General features: G+C 40.6%; 2 protein-coding genes and 1 long non-coding RNA gene across 9 annotated transcripts in view; 2 read left to right on the forward strand and 1 right to left on the reverse strand.

Moving 5' to 3' along the window:
* Positions 1–12,018, forward strand: part of TBC1D2B (TBC1 domain family member 2B) — a 28,780-nt gene extending 16,762 nt beyond the window's left edge. Inside the window, exons 8-13 of the mRNA XM_015872476.2 lie at positions 690–883; positions 1,500–1,994; positions 3,500–3,617; positions 4,217–4,402; positions 5,673–5,794; positions 8,181–12,018. Of these exons, the coding sequence (XP_015727962.1) occupies positions 690–883; positions 1,500–1,994; positions 3,500–3,617; positions 4,217–4,402; positions 5,673–5,794; positions 8,181–8,376 (1,311 nt within the window). The 3' untranslated portion in view covers positions 8,377–12,018. The remainder of the gene's footprint in view (positions 1–689; positions 884–1,499; positions 1,995–3,499; positions 3,618–4,216; positions 4,403–5,672; positions 5,795–8,180) is intronic.
* Positions 8,303–17,147, forward strand: part of DAPK2 (death associated protein kinase 2) — a 50,411-nt gene continuing 41,566 nt past the window's right edge. For 2 of the 7 annotated variants that reach the window (XM_015872501.2, XM_032446841.1), the window contains exon 1: positions 13,478–13,581. In XM_015872501.2, the coding sequence (XP_015727987.1) occupies positions 13,525–13,581 (57 nt within the window). In that variant the 5' untranslated portion in view covers positions 13,478–13,524. Of the gene's footprint in view, positions 8,418–13,477; positions 13,582–13,620; positions 14,615–15,539; positions 15,630–15,674; positions 15,755–17,147 lie in introns of those variants that run through there. The other 5 variants (XM_032446840.1, XM_032446845.1, XM_032446838.1 and 2 more) reach the window with 5 other exon arrangements.
* On the reverse strand, positions 8,842–15,137 carry LOC107318546. The gene is made up of 2 exons (XR_001557404.2): positions 14,743–15,137; positions 8,842–13,180 (listed from the first exon to the last, which is right to left on the reverse strand). It is a non-coding gene; the product is annotated as an uncharacterized LOC107318546 (long non-coding RNA).

Here is a 17,147-nt window from a genome sequence, read left to right on the forward strand (position 1 = left end):
CATTTTGGTGATGTCTAAAGCAAGTTCTCAAAAATTCAGTTGTAAATCTTCTCCAGGAACATAACCCTGTAACAGAACATAACTATGTAACATAACATAATTGTGTAGCAGGACATAACCGTGTAACAGAAGTGATGCAGTTCAGATGTGTTAAGTGGCAGAATTACAGTTTTACAGACCAATCTTTCTTGAAAACAGCATTAAGTGCATCATTTAAAGAACTTGTGCCTACAAGCTCATGCATTTCTAAAACCAGCAACAGTAACTTCAATTATAGCAGAATGAGAATACATATGAAGGAACAATACTGTGTTCGATGTGTTTTGTTTTGGGGATACGTCACTAAGTAGAGCTTTCTCCTTCAGAGCATGAAGGATCAGTAAGTTACAGTGAGTGTAATTTTGGAAGTCTGTTTCTGTAAAGCAGAATTTGAGTGTAGAGAAGCTGCATGTAAATGACAAAGTTTTCCATTGCCTAGAGCTAAGAAAAGCATGCACACATCCATAGCTAAGGCAGGATACCTGTAGCTAAGGTTGGATGTGCTTCTGTTTCTTGGGAATCAATGACTGTTCTTGACTTAAATGTTTCTAAGCATCATAAACAATCAAAAGAAACCTATTTTAATTGTTATGTAGTGCAAACTGAATTCCTGAAGACATGCCTTAAATAGTACCTGTTGTTCCCTGCAGTATACTAGCTTGGAAGCCAAACTCTGTCAGATAGAAAGTAAATACTTGATCTTGCTTCAAGAAGTGAAAACTCCTGTTTGCTCTGAGGAGCAGAGCCCTGCTCGTGAAGTTATCACCCAGTTACTAGAAGATGCCCTGAAAGCAGAAACCAGTGAGCAGCCAGAACAAGCGTTTTTCAAACCACACCTGGTCAGGTAATTTACTAAAAGAAACGTGTATGAACAAGAATGAAAATTACTTTGTGACCATGTCATTATCATTTGTAGCAATAAAGGAAGTTCTGTCATTGGCAGCTAGAATATCTTGCACTTATATGGATCACATATATAATACCTGAGAAAATGGTTGTATCTTGACTACTGGGCCTGGTTCTGACACTGGGGAACAGACAAGCAGGGTTGTATTTTCAATCACAAATAAAAAGTTAATCATTGAAATCCTTTTGGACACATAAATGAATTCTATTCTTAGTTTGGGATATGAAATTTAGACTCGACTGTTGTATAGCTGCTGAAGGGATGAACTCATTTGTACTTGACCCTGCTTTTAAATCGCTTAATCTGTGTATTGCTGTATATTGCAATGTGGGAACAAAACTTCTTTACTTTTGGATTTCAAAATATTAAAGAAAAAAACACACCTTGGAAAATATTCAAGTAATAGCTGTTCATTAAAACTTCTGAAAGCTTCTGAGAGTGGTGTGAGAGGTATTACAAGGAAGTAACACTAGGGTGGGAGTCTGGGAGTCTTGGGACTGCTGAACACATCTTTAGGAGCCTGTTTATTTGTTTTTCTTTCCCTCCCTTTCAGTGAATACGATATCTATGGTTTCCAGACGGTCCCAGAAGATGATGAGGAAGAGAAACTAGTAGCAAAATCTCGAGCTTTGGACCTGAGGTCTCTTTCTCTCAGTGAAAATCGGGAGATCTCCACAGGGGTAAAATGGGAAAACTATCTTGCGAGTACAATGAATAGAGAGATGATGCGCTGCGCAGAACTGAAGAATCTTATTCGATCTGGAATTCCACATGAACATCGTTCCAAGGTGTGGAAATGGTGCGTCAATCTCCACGTTAAAAAATTCAAGGACAGCACTGTTCCCGAGTACTTCCAAACCTTGCTTCAAAGCGCCCTAGAAAAACAAAATCCTGCATCTAAACAGATAGAGTTGGATCTACTGAGAACTTTGCCAAACAACAAACATTATTCTTCTCCCACATCTGAAGGGATCCAGAAGCTGCGAAATGTGCTGCTGGCCTTTTCATGGAGAAATCCTGATATAGGGTATTGCCAAGGGCTCAACAGGTAAGGCTTTTGTGAACCTGAAGTTACCAGTGTGTGATGAAAGTACTCCTTAGCCATGCAGTTTCAAATCACATTCATAGCAAGAGGCTTTTGGATGGCACTTTTCTTTGTGGTTTCTGCATTCATAATTTGCAATATTATAATAACTAATTACTGCATTGCTATTTTAACAAAACAAAATAGAAGACTTAGATCACAAAATTTGTGACGTCAGAAAGAGGGGATCAAAAGAATTGGAACTGATATTAACTGTTAGAAAACATGCTGCTTTAGCTGTAGGTTGTCTTCAGTTAAAGTCGCAGTAATCATTTTATGGACAATTCCGGTATTAGAAGGCTAAGAAATATTTGAAGCATAAGTCATCGTAGTTGGTGTTTGCTGAAATAGTTTCAGTGCTTTGCAATCTGTAATGAGGGAAGGTGTTGAAACAGGTATGTTAGTCTAACATGCTGCTGTTGTCCCCTTGGTATTACTCCACAGGTGTTAGCTTGTTCCAGAATAGAGTAAGAAACTTTTTATTAGGGCAGCGTTGTTTGAGGTTTGCAGTGAAGAAGGATTCAGACACACGACAGACCCAAAGAAATACATTTAAAAAGCTGCTCTCCCTTCCCTAAGACTCAGTATTTCTTACTCACTTAATTTGGAAGGAACTGTTTTCAAGGTGCATCATGGAGCTTTTAAGTCATTTCTCTGTTTGTCAGCTTTGTTACTTTTTGTATAACATTGCCCAAAAGTACTTATGCAAACTGTAGAACAATGGATGTATGTGCTTTGTTTGTTCCTCTCTGCTTGTTTAATTTATGGTTGTTTCACAAAAGAGAAATTAAGAAAAATAATTAAGATTTTGGGTGTACGTAAAGAAGCTGAAAATTAAATATTAACTCCTTACTTGATTCTCTTAAGACTTGGAAGTGTGATGATGTTGTTAAGCTCTGTAACATCAGGCGCTGTATGTACTGCAGTTCCTCTTGTGTGCAGCAGTAACACAAGTTGACTTGGTAAAAGACATTTGAGGTAATGTTTCATATTCAAACAACCATCCATAGCTCAAGGCCTTTCCATGGATTTTTTTCTTTCCTGTTGGTACCAGGATTCCTCAGTCCTTTTGTTCTCATACTTTAGGAAATTCCTAGAAAAAAGTTTAATCTTGGAAAATGAAGTCTTAGATGAAAATATTATTTCAATTTAGCGTGGTGGATATGAAGTAAACTTACCACGAATGATTGTTCTAAATTTTAAATCAATTTTCTGTGTGAAATGTTGGGACTACCTGTCTTCTCTTCTTTGGTAAGGAAATAAAGCCTGAGGATCAAAATAGAAGGTTTGGGACCTCCAGACTTTTAATTACTTTGCATTACTTCTGTTACTGAAGTTCATCTCACACTACATAAAATCCAGTTAATTTATTTGTGTCTGCTGGACGGAAAGGAAGGTTGTATTGTAATTGCTGCTAATACATTTCCTGGTGTTTATTATGATTTTCTCTAAATAAACTCTATTTTCAGATTGGTAGCAATTGCCCTTCTGTACTTGGAACAGGAGGATGCTTTTTGGTGTCTGGTAACAATAGTGGAAGTCTTTATGCCTCGTGATTATTATACTAAGACACTGCTGGGATCTCAGGTATGTGCTCTACCTAAATAACACCTGATTATAAACTGCTGCCAGTCAGAAGCTGTTCCATAACTATTTGGTGCCCCTTCTAGGTGAGATGCAGTGAGTTGAAACGTGAGCTTGAGGCACCAAGGACGAGAGTTTTGAGTGTAGCATTGAGGTGGCTGCACAGTAACTTGTTTGAAGCTCCTGTTTGTAGCCCATCTTCTAATTGTTAACTAAACTGATTGTTTCTTTCCTTAGATCTATGGGGGAGCTGTGAGCACATTCTGCAGCACTGTGAGCAGCATGTACTGTAGTGCTCCTCTGCTTCCAGTTGGTGCTGAGTGTTCCTCCATCTCTCCTAGCTTGTTCTCTGCTCTTATGCTTATGCACTGACACAGCAGTAGTGCCCTATGGTAGGAATCCTCTAAGAGATGGGGTGGATTAAGAAGCAAAATGTTACATCATTAAGGGAAGTGTACATTGTGATAGCAGTGTATGGATTGGTGGAAATTGCTTAGACAGTCCTGGGGCTCCTGGTGTGCTCTTGAAAAACTGGCTCTGTATTGAGTCACATGTATGTTGGTAAATACAGCATCCATAACATATATTGTCTACTCTTTTAGGTTGATCAGCGAGTGTTCAAGGATTTAATGAGTGAGAAACTTCCACGTCTGCATGCTCATTTTGAACAGTACAAAGTGGACTATACTCTTATAACTTTCAACTGGTTTCTTGTGGTATTTGTGGACAGTGTGGTTAGTGACATCCTATTCAAGATATGGGACTCATTCCTGTATGAGGGACCAAAGGTGAGCTGAACCAGCTGGGTTTTTCAGTTGCTATCTAGTGACAAGGTGCTGTTCTGTTTCCAAGAAGTGGGTGTGAAAGGTTTCACAGGAATCCTTCTGGTTACAATCACTGGTAGGAAGAAGGGAGGAAATGTGCATAAATAGTCAAAACACTTTTATTTTCTAAGTTCAGCAAGTTCAACTTGAGATACACAGAGGGATTCTAAATGCAGAGTTTTCCTTTGCCCACCTACCACTTTTTACCATTGAGGAGCAAAGCTGTAGACAGTACTGGTTATCAGTTTATGGGGATTATGTGAAAATGGGAGTTTCTGTGAAAGCTGAAGTGAAGGAGGAGAAAGTTGGAAGTATTGAAAAGACATAAAAATGAGTTGTAATCAAATACTAATGATCAGGCTTTCTTTGCAGCAACTACTTGCTTTATTTCGGCAGACATCTAAATTACTAATGACCAACAATGACTGTCTGAGCTCCTAGCACAAATTGAGTGAGTGAGGTTATTACAAGTTTCATGTATTTCATGCTTGTGAAATTGCACTGAAACAAAATCAGTGCAGGTAGATTGTGGGATTCAAACACAGTAATAGCACCAAAGCAGACACTGGATACAACAGCAGATATATAAAATAAGAAGACAAAAGTTGTGTGTTTCGTACTGTTTCCGTCTGAGTGTTATAATATGCAGTTAGATGCAGGGATTTGGGTTGAATGTTCAAAGAGGTTTGAAGCACCATGTTATTTTGTGAAGGTAGCCTGGCATAGACAGACTAAGTTCCAAACTTATGAAGTCTTTCTAGAATGAAGTCGTGCTTTTTCACCTTACACCTAATTTGGCTGACAAACTGGTATCAATTTCTTCCAGCATCAGTCCCTCCACATGCTGGGAAAATGACAGCTGTTAGATAATAGACTTAATTTTAGCTCTGAAGAAACTTTATAGGTGTGTTCAGCAGTCTTTGGTCTACAAGTGAATTAGGAAATCAAAACTTTAGAGAGTTTGTATACTGCAAACCCAATGCTGTATTTTGGGTTGAACTCCAGAACAGCCTGTATTGGTAACAACCTACCAACAGAAGTTCTTTGGCAGCTTTTGGAAATGAGAGATGGAAATAACAGGGAAGAGACAGGCAAGTATAGATAAAGTATAGATATTTAGTTCAAATGCAGGCTGCAGAAGTAATGCTTTTCTTTTGAGTTTATAAGAGATAGCAATGAGAATAGGTTGTTTCAAGTAACAGAATGCTCTCAAAGTTCTCTTTGTTTTTATCAGGTAATATTCAGATTTGCGCTGGCATTTTTTAAGTACAAAGAAGAAGAAATCTTAAAATTGCAAGACTCGATGTCCATTTTCAAGTACCTTCGATATTTCACTCGTACTGTCGTTGATGCTCGGTGGGTAATTCGTGCTGTGTAACCAAAAGGCTTGTGGTGGGGCATGGAACAAGTTTGCTGTGTAATATATTTGTTTAGTCTGTGTCTTAATTTTGATATAGAGAACTGGAGAGACAGCTAATGACTGAGATTTCTCATGAGTAGTTGATCTAGCATCTTATTAAAACAATTTGTGAATAACTGTTTCATCCCTCAAAAATGAGAGGAGGCAAAATTAGAAGTGATGGATAATAGTTTTCTGGGGGGATGACTGTGATTGCTTTGCCAGGTTAGGTGTTGTTTAGGAGGTGTAACATGGTGGGAAAATTAAAGAAGTTCATATATAGGCAAAATGTCTCACGTTGCATTATGGACACAAATCAAGTTAGAAAATGTTTTGTAATAAAGAAAAACCTGTCTTTTGTACAAGTATTTAAAAACATGAGCTGGGTTCTACCAGAACTAAATCAATTAAGAAGTACGGATGCGTAGGCTAATACTGTGTAACTTCAGCTAATTTTAAGCACCTGGTTTGAAGCAGAGATGAAATACAAGTTAAATGCTCTGCTATATCTCGGTCCTTGCACAGGATCTAAGGTGAATGTCAATGAGGGTCATTTTTAGTTCCTGGTTTCAAGACTGCAGAGCAGCAGATTGAAAAGTTATACTGGGACTGATTTAATGTCTGAAAGTATATTTGGCAGGTATTGGGACAGACTGATTCTGAATTCTGTACAAAATTAATATATTAGAATCTGAGCTCTTTGTTTTTGCAGCAGTAAATTCCATACGTAATCAGGCTTATAGTTGAACTCCTATTCCAAGAGTTATTTGCTATTTGCTGGAGCTATTTTCTCAAGACAAATTGAAAAGGAGTAATTCTAGCCTGAAAAAAAATGATTGCAGGGAAAATGTTCTCCCCCTGGTTTCAGTGGTGAAAGTCTGGATTCAGAACTGCTGCTTTCTCTGCTGAAACACCTGCAAGAAGCAGCACGGTGCTTTCTGTGTTAGCATTCACCCATCATTGTGAAGAATGCTGAGCAGTCACTGTACTGAGCCATCGGTCACTAGCAACGTGTTGACTGTGATTCCAAACCTGGAAATGACAGAGAAATACAAGCTTGGTTTTGGGAGGAGGAGGCACATACTTTTATTTTCTTACTTTATTTTTTCCTTTTTAAAGGCAATGAATGAAACTGTTTTATTTATTTATTTATTTATTTTTACACTGATGTTTTAAGAGCATAACCTGTAGTGTGCACTGCCACCGCACCACGAGAAACTGAAGTTGGAAAAGGTATGAGAAAGAGGAAGCCGTGTAGCTGTGTTTAGATGCTTTATCAGAGCTTCGGATTTGGCTTTCCTTTCCTCTTATGGTTATGTGAAGCACTTAATGATTTCTCTCTCCTGTGCAAAATATGTGGTGTTAAAATATCTTATTTAAAATATTTTTAATGTTGCTATGAGAGATCTCATTTTGGTATTACCAAGTTGAAGCGGTCCTTCCCTGTTCTAATGGCTGGCAGATTCAGGTAAGCACAGAATTCAGTGCATCAGAAGTGCTTATAGTGGAAATATACTCTATGCCAGTTCGTAAATGTGTAAGTTTTTGGGATTTTAAGTCGTTGATGGAAGGTGCTGTGGTGCCACCTAGGGGACAGAAAGTTGCCTGCCTGAACTGATTTGGATGTTCTTTTTGTAAAATAAAGCATGACTGAAACCACCTGGTTTCTTATTCTACCACTTCTTGTACAAGCTTTACAGAATCAGAATTCAAACATCATATATGATATACTGCATATGATATGGAAGCATATATGATAGTCTGGTACTGGGATGGACAAAACTCTTACTGCAGCAGTAAGAGAAACTCCTGAGATGTATCACAGTTTGGCTTAAACATGTTCTGTGCTATTATTGTTTTCATCTGCACTGTCCCAGGCTTTGTTAGATCTCCTCTGCTGTTTCTTTATCCTGGATAGCTTGAGAGCTGACTGTCCTGGGACTGAATGAGCTTTCCAGCATACAGCTGAGTGACAGGATGTGCTGTATATTCAGCACAGACAATGAAGTTCTGATTAGCCAAGCTTCTGTTCAGTGTTATCAAGAGCTGTAACTGCTGTAGCACTGCATAGGGTTTGCAGGTGGCGTTTAGAACTGAGGAGCATTTGAAAACACTTTACCACCTGAAGCAGCTTTAAAGCTGAGTGCTTTCCTGAACTTTCTTTCAATACTGACAACATCTGAGATCTGTCAGGTACGTGAAGGAAACCAGAGATGGCAGTTATATGCTCAGGGATGCATAATGGATGCAGTTATATGCATATGGATGCATATGAAGCACAGAACTGATTTTAAAAGATTCTAAATGTGAATGATTATCTTCTTATGTTGCATAATCTTGCAGGAAACTGACTGGCATCGCTTTTGGAGACCTGAATCCTTTTCCATTACGTCAGATCAGGAATCGGAGGACCTACCACCTGGAGAAAGTGCGGCTTGAACTCAATGAACTTGAAGCCATTCGTGAGGATTTCCTGCGTGAACGAGAGACCTGCGTAGAAAAGCGGGACCTTATTAGTGACGATGAGGAGGATAGTTGAAACTACTCAACATAAACTTTTCTTTGGGACCCACGACCCAAGTGAGTTAACGTCCAAAACTCTTTATTAGTCCTATCAACCAGAATGTAAACTAGTTGCTTTCGGAAATATGCAGGACAGATTTCCAAGCCCCAGCACTTTCACTAGTGTGTTGTTTTATGGAGTCCAAACACTTCTGTTTACGTTTGTGTTCATGGAATGGTATGTAGGGCACTTACTATCTTTCTTCATTTAGTCAAATAGCTGAATTTGCTGAAACTGTTGATGGTTGTTTTCCTGCAGCACACTTTTAGTTGTCTGTATGTGAAACAATAGTAAGAAAAGTCTGCACGGTGTTTACTATGTTCATTGCCAGGCTTCTGCATTTGTGTGATTGTAATCATGTTTCTTATAGTTCGAGTTACAATGTGGGAAGACATCTTATTTTTCAGTTTCAGGTTGGCTTAATAAATGACTTTCATTGTTTTGTCCTTGGGCAAAAAAAAAAAAAGCCTATTTTTGGTCACAACTAGAAAAGAACGGTGTGAAGCATGAGAAGGAATTCTACATTCCTTTATCTTTTCCTGAAGTGACGTGAAATGGATCGTCCAACAGAAGACTTTAAGTACTTAAGTGTAAGATAAGTCCTTATTTGTCATTGAATGTTTAATGTATAGTACTACAGAATGATATCAAATATCATGTATGCTTTTCTGAGCAGGTGTGTTGCTGAAGATTGATGTTACTACAAAAGGTTTAATTGAGCAAATTCTGTTCAGTTTTCTATTTTTTCTCTCAAAAAAACAAAGCCACAACCAAATCCCAGCTATTAGGGAAGAAGAACAGAGCTTTCTGCAGGAGTACTATCTTTTAATACCGAATTAGTATTTTCTTTTTCTTTATTTTGAATTTAATTTGTTCTGTTTAGGTCTGAAAGTAGGACAGAGTCGTCATCTTTAAAAAGTGACACAGCATTCTTTCTGCGTGAACATATAACTGATCTGTAATAGTGGTAAAGATGGGATTCAAAAAACAAGTGTTAATCAAAGAACCCTAAAGGCCACAGCACGCACAACCAATTTTAAGATCCTTTTCCAGCAGAAAAATGCAATGTTTTCTTAATCTGCTCAGGTTCTCTGTGAGCGTTTTGTGCTCATGCTTTAAGACAGCTCTTAGGAAGGATTTGGAGCATCAGTGAAAATGTGACTGGAGGCCATTCTATCTCATTTCAATGCTAGCTGTATTCTTAAACAGTTCTGACAATGAGGAAGAGTTCCTGTGAGAGTGTGTGGATTTTTCTGCTGTGTTTTGTTGTTTGTTTGTTTAATTGGCTTTTCTCTGTACTCCTGCAGTGCTCTTTCTTGAGCAGTTGAATCTTCATGTTAGATTGGCTTAGATGTTGGCTCAGGATAGATCGTGATAAAACTGACATTCAAACACTAGTCAGCAAATTGCTCAGCTCTGGGAAGGAGTGGTTAATTGGCAAAACAAACCAAAAACCAGTGGTCAGGAGCAGTCCAAGTGCGTGAAGCTTCTGCTTCATCTCTTTCAGTTTCCTGAGGGCAGGTGGGATTTCTCTGTCAGGTGTCCTCTTGTAACGATTCAACATGTTTGCAGAGAAATCTTGCATCTCTCACAGCACTTTTTTTTTTCCTTGTGGATGTATTTATAGCCTTCTTTAGACATATTATTAGTCAGTTTATCTGGGAGGGAAATATTTCATCAGCGAGGTGAACGTAACTTGCAGGTTTTACTTTGACAGATAACGTATGCCTACATAACTTCAAATTAGCCAGCAAATCTTTGCCAGTGGGGACACGCAGTAGAATCATCTTGATCTGTATGTTATGTGTCTTCTAAAATGACCCCTACCTTCTCTTGTCTGTTGTTAGGGGTAAGTTTTCTTTTTTCCTAGTTACTCTTGGTTGTTTACTTGAATTTGTTAGGCAGGGTTTTTCATATTATTGCATGTACTGTATTCTTTTTACTTACAATCAGTATTTGAATAGAAAAATGGGACCAGCTTTTCTAATTTTCTACTTATGCTGTTTTTGGAAAGAGCTGGTCTCTAAATGACTCTGTAACGTCCAGTATTTTTGGTTGTTTTCATCTTATTTTCAAGTGTTAAATGAAATTTTTTTCTAAGCTGAAGATCTTCCTTCTAGTGGCAGCAGTTGAAATGTGGAGGTGAAGACTTTGGATGTGTGTCTGCAGTAGGAACTGGTTCTGTGGCTTAAGGCATTTTCATGCAGAATTCATTGAAGTCTTTGGGCTGCGGAGCTAAAACTAACTTTAGGGAGCCATTCAGGAGGTTCTGTAGATATCAAAACATGACCTACAGTATTGCAGTGCCACTTCTTTTTTTACATTTATGCTGAAGTGTGAACTGCATTATTGTGATTCATTATACAAATTGTTAATGGATTGTTTGGTGGAACAAAGTAGCTCTGTTTCTTATTCCGTTATGGGAATCTCCTACCTGAATATTAGGAAATTATGCAAATCGTGTTGTCTCTGGGTATTCTGTTTTCTATTGAAATGAGTTGCTGTTCATTTACCAAAGTGCCAAGCAAGCTATTGACTTATTTGGTTAAGAATCCTTAGTTAAAAGGTAAAAAATAATAATTGAAAGAGGCATCTGAGCAACGATCGCTAGAAATCCACATGCAACTGAAAAGCGATGCACATGGTAGGAAGCTTGCCTTGCTGTTACAGATGTCTTCAGGCAAATGCTAGTTTTCTAGCGGTTCTTAATCTGGCATCTTTGAGCAGTAACTACATTTGGGGCTACACAAGATACACAACCCATATTTGAACCAAATGAACAGAGCAGAAGCACAGTGAGACTTGTCATCCTGCAGAAGCTGAACTGTGTAGATATAAAGTGTTCACAACGGAGGGAAATCTTACAAAACAGTCTGAGGGTTTAACATTCCTAGCAGCCACTTAGTAGGAAGTGGACTTGGTAATGCAAATAAAGACCGTAGAGAATGTTTTTGTTTTTTAAACTGAAGATCATGCACTTATGTGCACTGAGTTTCTTATGCATGATGCCCAGTAGGTTATGTAAACCAAACTGCTCATTTACATAGTGTGGAATATTTCTCCATCTTTGTATGCTTATGTGTGACTCTCCGGTGAAACTTCTGGTTTCTTGTTTAAAAATGTTCTGTTATCTTCTGTTAAATAGCCAGAATGTTGGTGCACAATACCTCTAGCCGTTAAGACTACCCAGTATTTCAGCTTTACCTGCACATGTGTCTATCATCACCTGTTACCAGTTTATTTTTTTTACCAGGTATGTAATCAATAGAATATTTGGTAACCCTTTGGGTGTCTTTTGTGACAGATTCTTTTCCCCTCAATCTTTGTAAATGTGGTGAGATTATTTTAGCAGAAAGGGAAATATTTTTGTTCATTTTGACATCAAGAATGAATGAATTGTCCTAAATTTGATTAATCAAGTTGTATGTTCAGTCATATTAAGATGAGAAATGAGTGTTGAGTCACTTTGATGAACTTGCATAGCTGTTTTGGTGAACCTTTCCTTAAGTGCCATGTTGGAAATGAGCAATACGCGGTACAAGACATTTGAATCACAAAACCTGAGCGATGTTATTTTCATAAAGATTGTAAAATAAATAAATAGTTTACTTTGCATTACAGCTTGTTCTAGTTCTTTTTTCTTTCCCCCGACAGATGGAAATAATTGCAGGTGCCATCAGAACAGATCCCAAGCGAGGCTTTTTGTCTGATAACGCGATTTCAGAATTTTTCTATAGAGAAACAAGAAGATATGAAGTATAGACATGTTGCATGCAGGTGATGCTGACGGGGTGCATCTATAACTGGTGCCCTTGGTTTCTTTGGGAGGGAGAGGGGAGATGAAATTCTCATGGTTTCACTTACAGGGAACAGACTTCCTAAGAAACTTGAGCATTTGCTATCTCCTGACACAGCATCTTTAGCAGAATGTCAGTTCCCATCTCAGTAAAGCCTTCGGTTGCTGTGTTTATAATTTTAGTTGTCTTGAAAAATGGGAAATAAGAGTTGGGATATTATTTTCAATTGTATGTTGAGGGAGAACTTCCATATTAGAGGTGAATAGTTCATATAGTTCTCTATCTCTTCTACAGGCAAGTTACAAGTAGATATTGGTGCAGCTGGAAATCTGTTCTAAGGATTTCAAAGCAGGATAGAGAGTGGCAGCTGAGAGAAAACATGACTGTGGCCTCAGGACTTCTTGTCCTCTGTACTGAAGGTTTAAATCTGAGGAATAAACAGAAAATTCTGCATGAGGAACAAGGTCTCACTTGGACACTTAATGCAACCTCCTCGTGCTAAATATGTTGTACAGGCAGCTGTTAAAGAACAGCTGAGGCTCCTGTTTCCTCCTTGGAGCTGAGTTAACACATTTGTTCTCAACGGAATTGCAACAAAGATGTGAATCCAGATGATGGATGTAGCTGCTAAATGTTAAATATCTTATTGCTAAGAAATGAATTCGTTTAGAAAGGATAAACACAATCGGTCTGCTCTGAAGTGAGTCCATATATGCAGAATCTCACCTTCTGCTCTGAGCCCCTCAGAGGTGCAGAGAACATGCTGAAGTCTGCTGGTGCTGTATTACAGTCTATCAGGTGTTCACTCTGGGGGAGTTCCAGGAGTGCTAAACATAGCTTCCTTATCTTCAGCTCCTTGACCTCACTGGAAGCAGAATCCAAGTAGCTCTGATGCTTGAAGGTTTCCCACACATGAAGGCCATGAAATATATTCACTCAGATAACAAAAAGGAAGGGTGTGCTCTGCCTTGGAAGTTTTCCCCCTGGAAGAGAAGGCAAAAGGTTCAGTCACAAAGAAGTTAGTAGAGTGGTGTTTTCTGTTGTGATATAATGCTGTGGAAGCCATACTCCTCTCCAGTTGTCAGCATGACTAGGTTTTCAAAGAAAGGATTTGACTAGAAAGCAAAACTCAGGACTAAATGATAAGCGTGAAATGAAAATAAAACCCCACAAAAGTGATAAAAAAACAACAACCAGCTATGAAATAAGATGACTGGCTTTTCCCTACCCTACGTGATCATTGGGTGTTGTAAAGAAGTGAATAGGTAATTAAACATTCAGTGCTACAATACAGTGGGAAAATCCAGGGACTTTGGCCTTGATTCAGATGCCCCATCTTGAACGACTGCATCCTGCTGGCGTGTCTCAAGCAGGGAGTATTGATGTAAGTATAAAGCAGGTGCATGTTTTTTCAGTGAGCTGTCACTAGGACTTCACCTTTAGCTGATAAACTGACTCAGCCATGTCTTCAGGTGCCATGATTTGCATTTAAATTGTGAAGGAGGCTATTGAGCTGTTATTTATAAATGCAGGTGGTGGGTTTTTGTATTTACACATGAAACTTCCCCTTAGAAACTTAAAGTATGGGCTTCCTTTTCTATCACTTGTGGAAGAGGGCAGGTTGGCAGACACTGCAGTGTTTGGTGACTTAGCAGGTGTTGCCTGCTTTGAAAGCTACTTAGCTCTGAATTTTCCTTCTTACTCTTTTGCCTTCATTGCCAGAAACGTTGCAAAGAAATCTGAGTTAAAATGCTCTAAAGGTGTCTGAACAACTGCTGAGAGCAGTTTCTTATTTGTACAGAACATGTGTTTTTGGCTTGTAAACCCCATGGATGTAGTACTGTGAAGGAGATTCAGTCTGCCTTTGTGTTTTGGAGGCTTTGTAGGGCTGACCAGTAGAAATTGTATTGAAATGTGGATTATTCAGGGTCTAGAGGCTTGAAAAGTGATTTTCACCTGTCAAGACGATCTGTGACCTTCCTTGTGTGCCCCTTTCTGTGAGAAGGTTGTAGGAGTATTGATGTAACTTTAATGTAATCATACCATGCCGTGGAACTGAAGCTATAAGGAATTGAGGTTCTTCTATTTCTGTCTATGAATTCTCCTGGTGGCCTTTGGAACCTTCCATTTCCTGTCCTCCACCCTCTCAGTTATGAGATGCAGCCAGTTCATATTTGGAGTTGGAGAGCTGGGTGGAACTGCTGGACTGTGGAGCACAGTTCAGTCCGGTTCACTTCAAGCCGATCTGAAGCCAAGTTCCTTTCTAACTGTGCCCACCAGGGGGCGCCACACCCCCCGTGTCCGCTCCCGTCCCGTCCCGCTCGCCCAGGGGCGCGGCCCCGCGGCTGCTCCCGGTGAGTGGCGCCGCCCTCAGCGCCTCGCGGAGCCGCGCGCGGCAGCGGCCGAGGAGCCCGGCGGTAAGTGTGCGCCGCGATGTGCCCGCACCGCGATGTGATGTGCCCGCACCGCGATGTGATGTGCCCGCACCGCGATGTGATGTGCCCGCACCGCGATGTGATGTGCCCGCACCGCGATGTGCCCGCACCGCGATGTGCCTGCGCTGCTGGTCTGGGTGCAGCGCGGGGCCGCTCGGCTCTGACCCTCCCTTAGAGGGGTGAGGGGTGGGGGGTGATCCGGTGGTTTCCCAACTTTTCTTTGCCCTTCATCTTTGCGTGCAGAAGAACGGCCCGGGCCGGAGCTCGCTTCGCGGCGGCGATGTTCCTCTGTAAAGCCGTTAATCCCACAGGCGCCTGAGGGGCGGGCACGGCGGGATTCCCCCGTCCGGCCATGGCTCCGGGTCGGGGATCGCTTACACACGGTGCTGCCCGAGCACGGCCATCCTGACGGGAAAACTGCCGGTGGAAGGCAGGGGGTGATGGAACCAGCGCTGTGCCTTTGCTGCACTTTGAGTTCCTTCACCTGACAGGTGAGAACAGCGAAGAAAACTCTGTGGAGATGAGAAGGGTGGAAGAGGAAAAGCCTTTAGTGCTGTTAAGAATCTGCTTATTTTTAGCATAAAGCCCCACGTTGGGATACAAAGTCAGTTCGTTTTCCTGATTCAGTCACTGGTTTGGGCAGTTCGGGCAGCAGTCGCTTCTTAATACTGAGAGCATAAGGAAAGTTGTATCGCAGTGCTCAGCTTTGATGCCTGTTATGGGTTGTGCTTCGCTGCAGCTGTTTGGCAGCACAAATTGCCCCACAGGGATGTGTGGAGTCTGGCCGAGGGTCGGAGGTTCATCTCACACCTCACGGGAGCTGCTCGGCTGGATGAGGCTGCAGAGCTGCTGATGGGACACGGCCTCTGTTATTCCGCCGTGGGCGGGTGTTTATCACACAGACATTGTGTACAAACCAGTCATCGGTTGTCGAACTGTTGCTGGCAGGCTTCAGAATTGACCTGCAGGAGGGAACCTTTATCCCGCTCCTCCTGAGGTGTGTCTGCTGCTTTCTTCACAGGGCTCGTTTCCTTTCCCCACAGGGAACTGCACTGGAGCAGGAACACCTACATATGGGATATGTAGAAAAGGATGTATTTCAAGCCATGCTTTGGTCCTCTGGTAAACCATGATTTCCTCATTTAAATAAGCTCTGATATTATCGTATGGTGGAACTTAGGAACTTGTAAGTGCATATCTAATCTTTCATGGTCTTACCCTCCCTGTGCAGTGTACTTGCTAGTGACAATTGTCTCAGGTCATCCAGCATACGATCTATTTTGGACGCCTGTTAACTGCAGCTGCCAGGGAGAGAAACCTGCAGGAGAGAAGAGGGTGGGAGGCAGTAAGTGTGTCTCCTTGGACAGCAGTACTGGTTGGTTTTTAGATTGTTTTGTTTTCATACAGGTGTGTTTGAGTGAATGTCATTTTATAGCCACGTACCTTGGATTCTGATGAAGGGAGTAGTCAATCTGAGTCAATCAAATCCCTTTGGGCGAGTCTTAGCAGCATCTCTTAATATATGAGTATTTTCATCTGCTTGGCTTTCTCATGGGTTCAGAACTCAGTCTTGCAAATCAGGATGAGCAGAAGGTTTGGGGTTTTTGGCAGGGCTTGGCTTTGTCCTTTGTTTGCTTTTTCTGAAGTCTGAGTGTTGAGATAAGTTCACTCCAACGCTTCAAAAAATGCTGCTCTGAACAACTGCAAACAGGATTATATGAACTGAAGGTGGGGCCAGCAGCTCACAGGTATCCCAATTATCATAAATGCCACTATCACATTGATTTACTGTGGCTTTAAGGCTAAAGCACAACTGGTCCACAGGCTTACTTTGAAGTTATGAAGGATTGCTTCAGGAACACTGCAGTTTTAATTTACAAAGCAGAATCTGGATTATTTATTTTGACCAAGAGGAAAGAGGTATTTTTTATCCCAGGCGTTAACGTGGCTTTGGGAAGAGGAAGGGAAATAATGAGCAAAGCAGCAACACGGTTTGTGTCTTCATCTTACAGCACCCTGAAAATAGAGGATAAGTCTGGATTGCCTAGAAGATGTCTGAGAAAATATGGGGATCGAAAGTGGTGCTCCTTATTGGTTTGTAAAAGCTTGAATGTTGCTCCCGATGTAGGTAACAGTTGATGCAGTTGCCCTTTCAGTTGAGATGAAGAAATCAAAACATTTTTGTCCTACTGTGTAGGTTTTGCCAACACCAGCCAAAAAAAGTATGTGGAAGAGCAAGGAGAGACTGTCTCTTTCTCTCTCTTTGAAGGAATGCTTTTGGAAATGAAATTGATTGATGCTCAGTCACCCTTCTGCTTCTTAGAAGCCAACAGCTTAAAAGGGAGAGAGGAAAAAAAAGTAAGCAGATCTGTTTAGGGAGGTGGGTGCATGACAAAAGCTGGGTTCGTTTTGACAAGTCTGTTCAATTTTTACAACACTTTTGCTGCTTATAATATGCGCTGACTGAGATGGGGAAGAAACCTTTCAAAAAAAACAAGTGATTTTGGCAGAAGCA

This window comes from Coturnix japonica, chromosome 10, assembly GCF_001577835.2.
Source record: "Coturnix japonica isolate 7356 chromosome 10, Coturnix japonica 2.1, whole genome shotgun sequence".
Classification (NCBI taxonomy): Eukaryota; Metazoa; Chordata; class Aves; order Galliformes; family Phasianidae; genus Coturnix; species Coturnix japonica.